Source organism: Monodon monoceros, unplaced genomic scaffold (genome assembly GCF_005190385.1).
Source record: "Monodon monoceros isolate NGI ecotype Baffin Bay Population unplaced genomic scaffold, NGI_Narwhal_1 Super_Scaffold_14, whole genome shotgun sequence".
NCBI classification, from domain to species: domain Eukaryota; kingdom Metazoa; phylum Chordata; class Mammalia; order Artiodactyla; family Monodontidae; genus Monodon; species Monodon monoceros.
Genome location: NW_021703770.1, coordinates 28,726,681 through 28,738,940, shown reverse-complemented (window position 1 = coordinate 28,738,940; position 12,260 = coordinate 28,726,681). Strand labels below are relative to the sequence as shown.

The 12,260-nt window shown below is 38.0% G+C and overlaps 1 protein-coding gene across 1 annotated transcript in view; it reads left to right on the top strand.

The window, feature by feature from the left end:
* ZFPM2 (zinc finger protein, FOG family member 2) overlaps positions 1-12,260 on the top strand; it is a 462,014-nt gene that overhangs the window by 440,825 nt on the left and 8,929 nt on the right. The window contains exon 6 of the mRNA XM_029222662.1: positions 11,407-11,613. Coding sequence (XP_029078495.1) covers positions 11,407-11,613 — 207 coding nt within the window. The remainder of the gene's footprint in view (positions 1-11,406; positions 11,614-12,260) is intronic.

Sequence of the window (12,260 nt, the reverse complement as noted above, 5' to 3'; positions counted from 1 at the left end):
TCCACTGTCAAGAATTTCAAAAGTATTGGATTGGAATTCATTATAAAATTGCTATTAAACAATGTGGCTACATATAGATATAGGTACTGTGTGAACATCCCCACCCTGAGATCTAGGTGGTATCACCTGCGATGTTGCAATGGGACAATTATTTAGCTTTTAGGGAATTATTTTGCCCAATCCCTTCCCAGTTGTGAAGAAACTAAATTTCATAAGTGGGCATGATGTTGGATTTTCAAATTATTTAGGTAAAAAAAAAAAAAAGAAGTTAATGACAGAACAAGTAAGTATTCTTGTTTCCTCCAACTCCAGAAACAATGTCTGTGTGTATGAGTGTGAGTGAGTGTGTGTGTGTGTATGTGTTAAACAGCCCATTTATTCCCCCAGAGAATGGCTTTAAATTACCTTAGTGTGCCTAAGAGATATCATGGTTTACTCTATAGACCAATATGTAATCTTTATTAATTGAGCTCTGATCAACTGACCATCTTCTTGTATTTTACACATGTGAAGGAAATAGACTTTTAGATTAGTGCAGAAATATCACTGTACATCTTAAGAAATCAAACTGCTGTTAACAATTTAGTATATAACGTTTTATGCCAAAGCTACTTAAAAATGCTGGTTCATTTATAAGTAGTTAACTTTTCTCCAAATTTTCATGAAAATCACACCAAAAAAATCACCCATGGTAAAAATCTCAAAGGTCTGATTCACATAGACTTTCTCTTTTTACACACATGGCTTTTTTCTTTGCTTTTCCCCTGTCAAATATCTGTATTTTTAGAGGCTGTTTTCATTGATTTTTTCCCCCTAGTGTCCCCAGTCTAATAAAGAGAAATAAGACTTAATGACTTAATGCTATGTAGTAAAAGTTACTAACTTCAACTTTTAAAATAACCTTAAAAAAGCCATTAGAATAAATTAGTATTGAAAACCACCTATTTCCTTTTGTATTGTTAGGTGAGTGTGTATGGGTTTGGTTTTTTTTTTTTTTTTGAGCTTAAACTTTCAAACTGGTATCCCTATCTATTCGCTTGAGGCTCTTTATCCTTGTACATATTGAGGCAGAGTAATACAAAATCTAAATGTGATTTAATTGGTTCAATTTGCTGTATATCTTTATGCTAAGCTTAGGTCCGTATCTTGATGAGCCCAGATGTAGTCGTGCTCAAGGTTTACAGCTTCACGTTGCTTGTATTTCCTTATTTTTACAAAGCAAGCGTCTATCAATCACACAGATAAATTAGAAAGAAACATGTATAGACGTAACACATGGAGAAGATTTTTCAGCGTGCTATGTAATTATTAACCTGATTTTTACCATTGTAAGGAAGCATGAATTGCAGATAGCATGGACGAAGTTAAATGCTTTTATACTGGATACATTTTGCTTATACAGAACTCTATAGGTATGGTCGAACAATATAATTGAAGCTTTGTCAGCTCTGTAACCTAGCAACAGATAATACTGTTAGGTTACTGAATTGCTCCTGGTTGACAAGTAGGGAGTATTTTTGTGTTTATCATGTTTGCTAATGATGGGATCCTTTCCAAAAGGCTTGTCTTAATCTTAATTAGAGTTTATCAGCAGAGGTCTGCATGACATTGTACAGACACTGATTTCATAAATAATAAAAAGTGCAAGTGAAAAATTTGGCAGGATGGGGAGATACTTAAGGCTACCGCTTCTAGTAAGAGGAGCGTGAATTTCCAAAATATAATCAACTTTGAACTGTGACTTTATTCTTTATTATCAAAACTTGTAGTACACTTCACTGCAGTTTTGACAGCAATTATGAGAAAAATTTATAAGCTTCCTGTTAGGAACCATATCTGTTTGTACAAGAACTTTGATCATAAACATTACTTAGAACAGCAAGTACATGTTTCTTCAAGAACGTCAAGGTCTTTGAGGTTATTACTTTCTATGGAACCTTGAATGTATTTGCCCTTTATACGTGAAGGGAGTGGTGTGTGGATGCGGAGCCTGGGGAGAGTGACTCTGTTTGCAGCACAAGAGGCAAAGAGAGAATCCTAAAATAACCTTTCCATTTGGTAGACTTGAGGAAGGTATCAGATAGCTGCTTCAGTGCCTGATGTCATTTGATAAAGACTTCATGCCCATGCAGTAGAAATGGGATTTTTTTTTTTTTGCTCTGGTTTATACAATATGAGCTTTCACAGTTTTTTGAAATGTTATTGTTCATTTCTCATAATAAGTTACGCACCTTCAAAATAATAAAGAATTAAACATTGTAAAACCAAATACAATCCACAAATTTACTAAATTCCTAACTGGTTTATTCAGTTGAAGGATGATGCTGAGTCATTACATCCTTTACCCGCCTTTCTACACCTTTTCACTCATCAGGCCCACATTCTTCAAATATTATTCAAAGCTATTTTCAGTTGTCATTTTCTGAGTTTCGGAGTGGACATCTCTCTACTGAATTGTTTGAACAAGTCTATGAAATATTTGATTATCAAAAGAGACCTTTTTGTTCATAGAGTTTCACTCTCTCTACCCTATACAAACTACAGATAGTTTACCCTTATGCCAATGATCCTTAACTCTAGAGGCATATGAAGCCTTTCGGGGAGCTTCTAAAAAATAGTGAAGCCCAAACTTCACTCCCAGTGATTTTGATTTGACTGATCCAGGGTAGGACCCAGAAAGCAGCGTTGATTAATAGCTCCCAGGTGTGGGCTTCCCTGGTGGTGCAGTGGTTAAGAATCCACCTGCCAATGCAGGGGACATGGGTTCGAGCCCTGGTCCAGGAAGATCCCACATGCCGCGGAGCAACTAAGCCCGTGTGCTACAACTGCTGAGCCTGTGCTCTAGAGCCTGTGAGCCACGACTACTGAAGCCCGTGCGCCTAGAGCCCGTGCTCTGCGACAAGAGAAGCCATTGCGATGAGAAGCCTGCTCACCGCAACTAGAGAAAGCTCGCTCGCAGCAATGAAGACCCAACACAGCCAAAAATAAAATTAATTAATTAAAAAAAAGCTCCCAGGTGAATCTACTGTGCAGTCATGGTTATAAAGAATTGTGATACCCTTTTAGTGTCCAGCTAAACTTGGGCAAATGCTACATCCATATTTAATAGGTGTGGAACGTTTAGAATAGTACTTGGCACATAGTAAGTGCTTTCTAAGTGTAAGCTATTAGTCATGTTAGAAGATAACCTGACATTACTTCCACACCACAAAGATTTACATTATTCTCCACATTGTGGCTATGCATTTTAAAGCTATGTCTTATCACTGTGTAAATCTTCTTAACACTGTTTCATAAAGTGAACCATACTGATGAAAGAAATCAAAGATGACACAAACAGACGGAGAGATATACCATGTTCTGGAATTGGAAGAATCAATATTGTAAAAATGACTACAGCAATCTACAGATTCAATGCAATCCCTATCAAATTACCAATGGCATTTTTCACAGAACTAAAACAAAAAATTTTACAGTTTTCAGGGAAACACAAAAGATCTCGAATAGCAAAAGCAATCTTGAGGAAAAAAAACAGAGCTGGAGGAATTAGGCTTCTTGACTTCAGACTATACTACAGGGCTACAGACATCAAGACAGTATGGTACTGGCACAAAAACAGAAATATAGATCAATGGAACAGGATAGAAAGCCCAGAGATAAACCCATGCACCTCTGGTCACCTAATCTATGAAAAAGGAGACCAGAATATACAATGGAGCAAAGACAGCCTCTTCAATAAGTGGTGCTGGGAAAACTGGACAGCTACATGTCATTTCTGGTTCAGAGAGATAGCAGTGCTAATTACTCAAACTGAGTAATCAAGGTAAGGTACCAAGGCATTTACTTAGTGAACATCAGATGGCACTGTGACTTGGGACACTGGGTTTTTCATTCAGAATCTAGAGCCAAACTGCTTTTTTCAAATCCCATCTCCCATATCTCCTCTTCCTCCAAGTCCACTCTAGCTGTGTGATCTTGAACAGTTTATGTACACTTCCAGCTTCATGATCTCACAGTAAAAGGGAACAAATAAAAGCCACCTCACTGCTTTCTTGGGAGATATTAAGATAATGGATGCAAAGCACTTAGCACAGTGTCAGTGCAGAGCAGATAGTAGGTGCTTAATAAATCTGAGGTTATTCCTATTATTAGCACTTTGGTCACAGAAGCAAAAAAGTTGCTCACAACTTGATGATAATAATCTAGTGGTATCTAGCCTAAGGTTGTCATGTTATATGATGTAGGTAAAGCAGTTCTCCAAGTTCACACAGTAACCAATAATCAAGTCAGCACTAGAACTAAAGTTTCTCACCCACAAGGCAAACGCTTTTTCTAGTTCATCTTTCCACTGAGGACAAATAAATTTTCAGTGATTTGGGGTGCCAGCAGTGCTTCATTACTAGCATATAATCCCTTAGACAAAGATCATTTGCTCTTGAATTACTGTGCGAAAAATTCATTCATTCAAACGAAAATAGTTAATGTGGTCAAAGAAAGTAGACTCCATCTCAGCGGCAGCTTCATTCCTCTAAAATCTTAGTTTTCAAGTATTACTTTGTTAAAGTAACTTCGTTAGGAAAACTGAGAGAAGACCTCAACTGTTTTTTTTTAATCCATCTCATATGAAAAGCACTTAATAAAAGTTATATTCCTGTCCTTAGCTATAACTAAAAACTTGTACAAATATTCTAGTGAATGTTTTTTAGTGAAAAAAAAATAATACTCTCATTTTTTTCCAATTTTTATATTGTGGTGCGTATATATATATATATATGTATATATTTATATATGTGTATATATATATGTGTGTGTATAACAAAATGTATTAACCATTTTTAAGTATACAGTTCAGTGGCATTAAGTACATTAACATTATTGTGCAACCATTACCACCATCCATCTCCAGAACTCTTTTCATCTTGCAAAACTGAAACTCTATACCCATTAAACAATAACTCCCCACTCCCCCCTGCCCTTAGCCCCTGGCAACCACCATCCTACTTTCTGTCTCTGTGACTTTGAATACCCTGAGTACTTCATGTAAGTGGAATCATACAGTATTTTTCTTTTTGTGACTGGTTTATTTCACTTATAATAAGGTCCTCAAAGTTCATCTATGTTGTAGCATTGTCAGAATTTCCTTTCTTTTTTTTTTCCTTTCTTTTTAAGGCTGTAAAATATTCCATTTTATATATATATATATATATATATATATATATATATATACACACACATATATATACACACATATATTCTATTGTGTGTGTATATATATATATATACATATATATATTCCATTGTGTGTGTGTGTGTGTGTGTGTGTGTGTGTGTACACCACATTTTGCTTATCCATTCTTCTCTCAGTGGACAGCTGAGTTGCTTCCATGTTTTAGGTGTTTTTAATAATGCTGCTCTGAACATGGGTGTGCAAATATCCCTTTGAGACTCTGCTTTCAATTCTTTTGAGCATATACCCAGAAGTGGAATTGCTGGATCATAGGTAATTCTATTTTTAATTTTTTGAGGAACCATCATGCTGTTTTCCACAGTGACACTACCATTTTATCTTCTCCCCAGCAGTGCACAAGGGTTCTAACTTCTCTACATCCTTGCCAGTCCTTGTTTTCTCATGGTTTTGTTTGTTTGTTTGGGCTTTTGGGTTTGTTTTCTTTGCGTGTTTTTGGTTTGGGGGGGTTTGTTTGTTTTTTGATTTGTTTGTTGTTTTTTTTTTGATAGTGGTGCTCTCATTTTAAAGCCAAATGTAATACCCTGTGATTTGTTTCCATTGAACGTGAGGTCAATCAGTGAAGACACCAAAAAAAGCTAAATATCAACATGATTTATCATTTTCATGCACTCAGATTGCTTCTTAATCAAGATGAAGACTACTACCTTCCATTGAATTGTAAATTAGAGTTGGCTGTGTTTACCCTAGCTCTAAAAACGGTAGGGTAAGAAATTGGTTCTCCTGTCACCTCAGCCCCATGTAGATTGCTAGAAACCTTATCTGTTTCTAACTGGTCAAGATCGGTATGTGATCCACAAATGATGCAGCCTTAATCATTTTTCCAAAATGAGTTAGCTCTCTCCAGTGAAGCATAGATACATGTGCTCATTGAATTTGTAGGTTTATGTTTTCTTTCTGGTGAGATTTCTTTTCTTCGACTTAGCAGGGCAGTGAGAAATGAGAAAAATAGCCCCAACCAGACCAAACCAAAAGGATAATGGTTCACAGTTATATAGCACTTACTATGGCAGGTGCTGTTCTGAAGCTTTCACACATATATTTGCTTATTTAATCCTCGTGATAATACCATGAGTTCAATACTACTATCACCATCCCCATTTTCAAGGCTGAGGAAACTGATAGAATGCTTAGGTGATAAGTTCAAAGTCACACAGTTAGCAAGCGGCACAGCCAAGATTTGCATCCCAGCAGTCTGGGGCCAGTGTACTTCCTCCAGATGGGATTACATCGTCACTAGCAGCCACATTTAGAATATTTTTTTTGAATCAGTAATTGAAACTATGTTATAATACTTGGGATATCTCTCCCTATAAATGACTCCCTCAAGTTGTATGCTCTAAATTCACATCAAAAGAACTCAGCCAAGCTGTTTCCAAGAACCAATCCTTGACTTTTACGGTACCATTCTCTTGGTTCCCCTCTAACCTTTCCAAGTATATGTTTCCTATGTCTTTAAATGATTGCATCTCCTCTACCCACATCTTAAATGTTGAGATTCTCCAAGTTTCAGTCTTTGTTCTTTCTCTTTTCATGCTGTAGTCTTCCTGCATTACCACATCAATGCAAAGAGCATCCACAGCTATTTAGAATGTGTTGATGACTTCCAAAATATTTTTTTTTTCTCCAGCCTTATTCTCCTCCAAGGTTCAACTGCCTCCTGGATACACCCACCAAAAAGCCTCTCAGGTACCTCAGACTCTACATTTTCAAAGCCAAATTCAGTACTCCCAAATTCAGTACTCCCAAATTCAGTACTCCCATGCATATACATACACATACATAAAACACACATGCACACCTGGGCTTTGGAGTTGCACAGTCTAAATCATGATTCCGCCAGTGATTCTGCTATGTGTATAGCTTTGGGCGCGTTAGCTAACTTCTCCAAGATTCAATTTCCTCAACTCTTAAATGAGGAAACTATCACTCACCTCACAGGATGATTGATAGGATTAACATAGATGAAATACATAAACCCCCTAGCCTATCGGACCCAAAGAAGTTATTCCTGATTAATACCAATTATCTGTTATTGTCCGTATAATACCACTTGGTAATATAGCAGCTTTACTGCCTTGTTAATGGAACTACCATCAGCTGGTTTTGCAAACCAGAAACCTCTGTATCATTTTCAAGAGTTTCTTTTACGCATCTCAGGAAATCACCCCAGTCCTCTGTCAGCTATGTCTCTTGAATCTGGCCCTTTTCTCCCCTACAATTTACACTTCTCACAACTGAACTGGTACAACAGCCTCCTAATAGCCCTCGAGATAACATTTCCTACCCCTTCAGTTTACTCTCCTCAAGACCCTGAGATCTATATTCTGGTGGGGGCGGTGCGGGGGGCGGGGAAGCTCAGATCATTCATTCACTCAAATAAATACATATACCATCACTCCACCATGAGCCAGACACAACTGTTTTTATGTTACATCAAAACTCTCACCCTGCTCTAAACTTTCTGTGGGAGGAAGCCCTGATTTGTAGTGCTTGACAGTTTCTGACAGCAAATGCTACAACTCTCACCATAGCTGATTTCAGGTTACCAACGTGACATCAACCAGCACACAGAATTCCTGACAACTGAACATTCTGCCCTGTGATCCAGAACAGGCTGGCTCTGGCACACCACTGCCCATAATCCACCTCTTTCTCCCTCAGACCCCAAGCTCCAGGTTTGCTGGCCTCCGAGGGCCAGGCAGCCTCTTCCATAATCCTGCACTCACACACATGCTCCTGTATCTGCTAGTAACGATGTACCTGCCAGGTCCTCCCTACACATCTTTCTGCTACTTTACTTCTACTCTTCTTGAGTCAATAAAAATGTCACATTGGATGGCTTGCCTGACTCCTCCAAGAAGTCTCAGTTACTCACCCCTCTCACATTTCTTTAGTACTAGGGGATGGCACCACCGTGTGGTATTATAATTTGTCTGTTTATATGTGTGCATTCAGGTTGTATGTGAAGTTGTGCATGAAACCATAGCACGCAGGCTGGCACACCAATGAATAGCTGATGAATGAACGACTTGAAAAACTCAATCCTAAGACAATTGACTTCTTCATCAGACCTGCACAGTACATTTTCAGTCTGATTCAGCCTTTTAAAGGGATATGCTCTGACGAAACCATAAAATGAGATAAAATGATGAAGATAATAAAATATGGAACATCTGAGAACAGATATGTGTTACTACTGCCAGGCTGCTTAATAATGTAGAAAAATCATTTTTTGCTTACTTTATTTTTTATTTATTTTTAAAAATAAATTTATTTTTGGCTGTGTTGGGTCTTCGTTGCTGCGTGCGGGCTTTCTCTAGTTGCAGAGAGCGGGGGCTGCTCTTCGTTGTGGTGCGTGGGCTTCTCATCGCGGTGGCTTCTCATTGCAGAGCACGGGCTCTAGGCGTGAGGGCTTCAGTAGTTGTGGCTCGTGGGCCCTAGAGCACAGGCTCAGTAGTTGCAGCGCGTGGGCTTAGTTGCTCCACGGCATGTGGGATCTTCCCAGACCAGGGCTCAAACCCACGTCCCCTGCACTGGCAGGCGGATTCTTAACCACTGCGCCACCATGGAAGCCCATGTTTTACTTGCTTTAATTTTCACTTAATATTTTGTGAATTTTATTTATTGATTGAATCTTTTTGGTTCAAAGTCTGAGCCCAAGTATTCGGAGTCATCCTGCTGTTGAGCTCACTGCTGTGATAAAGATTAGCCGAGTGCTACCCTCTCTAAAATATCGACTTCTCCTGGGTACCTGAATTCAAAACTTTCCTTTTGTAAAACACAGCCATAGCTGGATTTACCAACAATGTAAGTTTATCAAAAAATGGGAAACTATTACCAGTAATATAAGTTATTCAGTTCAACACTGAAATCCAGTGACTCTAAAAAACCAGGCGAGGAACTAAACCTGAACTGCAGTGCCTGCCTCTGCCCTCCCCACCTCTCTATTACACAGACTCACTTAATAAACCTTGTCCCAGAGGAAAGATAAGGTGCAAATGATTACCTTGTCTACAGCTGTAAGTAGTTTAGATCTGTATGCACATCAGAGAAGGCCGAACAGCCAAATGCAGAAGCCTTCCAGGGGGAAGAAGCATCACCAGCAGAAATAGCATCACTTAGCGCTTTTCAATGCTCATCAGATTCCGCGATGATGCCGCTTAGCTTCTATATTTGTAAAGAAGTCATCAATGCCAAGGTGAATCTGTTTTCAACTTTGGGAAACTTGTATGCTTTCAGATATATTAAAGTGAAAGTGAAAAATGGTTGTTTTCTAGTCTTTTAGTATATTTGTGTTTTCCTTGGAAACTTTCATATAAATTCGAGGTCTGTAATTTTAGCTTTATTTTTTCACAGACATTTACTGTCGTGGATGGTGTCTTGTCTGCTTACCTTTGAAATTTAATCAGCTGGTTTAATTAACTGTCCGAGGTTTCTCTAAAACGATGTCCTGAATCTTCTAGGCAACTCTGCCCTATCGTATGCTGTTGTCATCTTTTCCACCAGCGTTTTACCACAAGTTGTTTAAAAACTATGATCTCTTTCAGGGTGGAAAGAAATGAAGTGCGGTTGAAAAGGCAGTTATGCTGAAAGATAAACAGAGCAATATTACTTATCAGAATGGGTACAATTTTTGCTTGCTTAATGAGTACAATATATAGCCTTGCAGTATATACACAATGAGGAAAAAAAGCTTTATAACATATCAAGTATGCCATATTACTTCAGGCATAACTGTACAGGATACATATCTAGGCCTGAGAGTGTAGATAACAAAATATAAGTGCTTTGCCTGTCTAAACATGTTAAATAAATGAGCATTCACTATCGCATTCCAATACATTAGAAGATGTACTTGCATAGTTAATTTTCTTTTTAATGCACCACACGTGATCATTTGAAGCACCAAGCCAGAGTCTATCTTAGTGTTTGAAGAGAGGGTTCTTTTCATTTAAACAAATCTTTATTTAAATAAGCCTTTCTGAAAAGGCTCTTTGGCATATCTCCTTTTCAGGAAGTTCAATCAGGGTAAAAGGAGATAAAGAAGCTGCATTATGAGAAATATTATATAAGTAAAGATCACTCGGTGCTCACCCCCCCACCCCCCCCAAAATAAATGGCAGCAGACTTATAAGGAGAGTAAAGCTAACTGGAATTTCACTTTAATGTTCTAAATTTTAGGAACTTTGTTTACTTGCTTTGTAGTTTTAGGTATCATTCATATATGTATATACACACACACATATATATATATTCCCCAGTATCTGGGGAAGAGAGAGAAAAAGAAATAACTTCTTACTTCCATAAGGTACAGAAAGAGCACGTAAAGAGTAACTTCAAAGCCTCACCTGAAATAAATTTTGTGGTTGTATCCCTACCATGCTTGTTCTTAGGCAGTATAACATGTAATAACATGGTTAATGATTAAGTCAAGCGCTGGAATGCAAACAGTTGACAAAACTCTCTACAGATTATGTCTATACTTGGTTATTAATCTTCTCCTACTGTTGGTCACTGAACAGTTCATTTGATGCAAGGAATACAATTTTCCACATAGGCAGGTATGAAAATTAATAAAGGGAAACAGCACTAAAATGGAGTAGGGAAGTCAGAAGGGGGAGCTGTTATGTACTACTTGACTTCAGTGTAGATCCCAACAGGAAGAGATGGACTTTGCATCTCCATCAGGAAGTGACACTACTTAATACCTCTCAGCTGAAGGAAGAAAGCATTTCTCCTTGTCTGACAACAGCTCAGCCAATGAAAGAATGTAACAACTCAGCCAATGAAAAGCCACTATATTTGGAACTTTCAATTTCCTCCAATGAGCTTTTTGTTTATAATGGCCCCACCCAACCTCCCCTTCTCTATAAGAGTTTCCTCTCTTTTGTTTCACCAGACTTTCATGTGGTTGACCATAGCTGCCTGTCCTGAGTTGCAGCTCCTTGCTATTAAACTTGTGTTGCTGGTAAAGTAACTGGCAGTTTTATTGTTTTAGGTTAACAAAGGGAAGAGGAGGACAGCCGTTGTCTTGATCAAACACTGCACCCCAGTAGAAACTGATGTGAAAAACATGAGAAGGTCCTATTGACATCAATCCAATGTACAGCAGGCTAGAGCATTCTATGTCAATTCTTTTTCTTTTTTCTTCTTAATAGGGGGTCAGCTTTGGTGCACGACTACGAAGGCCATCTCTGAGGGTGAAGAGCTAATTGCCTTTGTGGTGGATTTTGACTCAAGGCTACAAGCTGCCAGTCAAATGACTCTTACAGAAGGGATGTACCCGGCGCGCCTGCTGGACTCAATTCAGCTGCTCCCTCAGCAAGCTGCCATGGCTTCTATTTTGCCTACAGCTATTGTCAATAGTAAGTGCTGAGTGCAATAGCCCAGTACAATAGCTTTGTAGTGGTGATGGGTATTTATGGGAGAGAAAAAAATAATGTCTACTGACAGGCAACCAGGGACAGACTTTTTTCTCCAGTGTTATGATTTTATTTTATATTCTCTCCAGTTTTGTGTGTGTGTGTGTGTGTGTGTGTGTGTGTGTGTGTTTGTGTTTGCTTCTCGTGGGAGTATAAAAGGAATAACTTAAATTCATTCATTTCAGGTTGGATTCCTGAATGTCACACAGAAAAATCTGACATTCTAAACTAAACAACATTCAAGACGATTTAGCTATAAGAGGTCCAACAGCTTTCATTGTTGCTCCTATGGTAGAATAGTTTTGGTATTAAGAGCCATAGAGTTAAAACATAAAATAAGAAAAAGGACACAAAATCAAATTTGATTAGATACACTAATGAAGGGGAAATGTAGGCTGGATAAATCAAGACATCAGCTAATGTAAAAAAAAATAAAGAGAAGAGAAAGAAAAATACGTATAATCTTAGAATACTTTATATGGAGAATTTTAAAATGTGCCTTGGCAAATATACCTTTGTGATTATAGTTTGTTAAAAGGACTATTGAACTTAGTTTGTATTTTCTTGACATAAAATCAGTGATCTAGGAG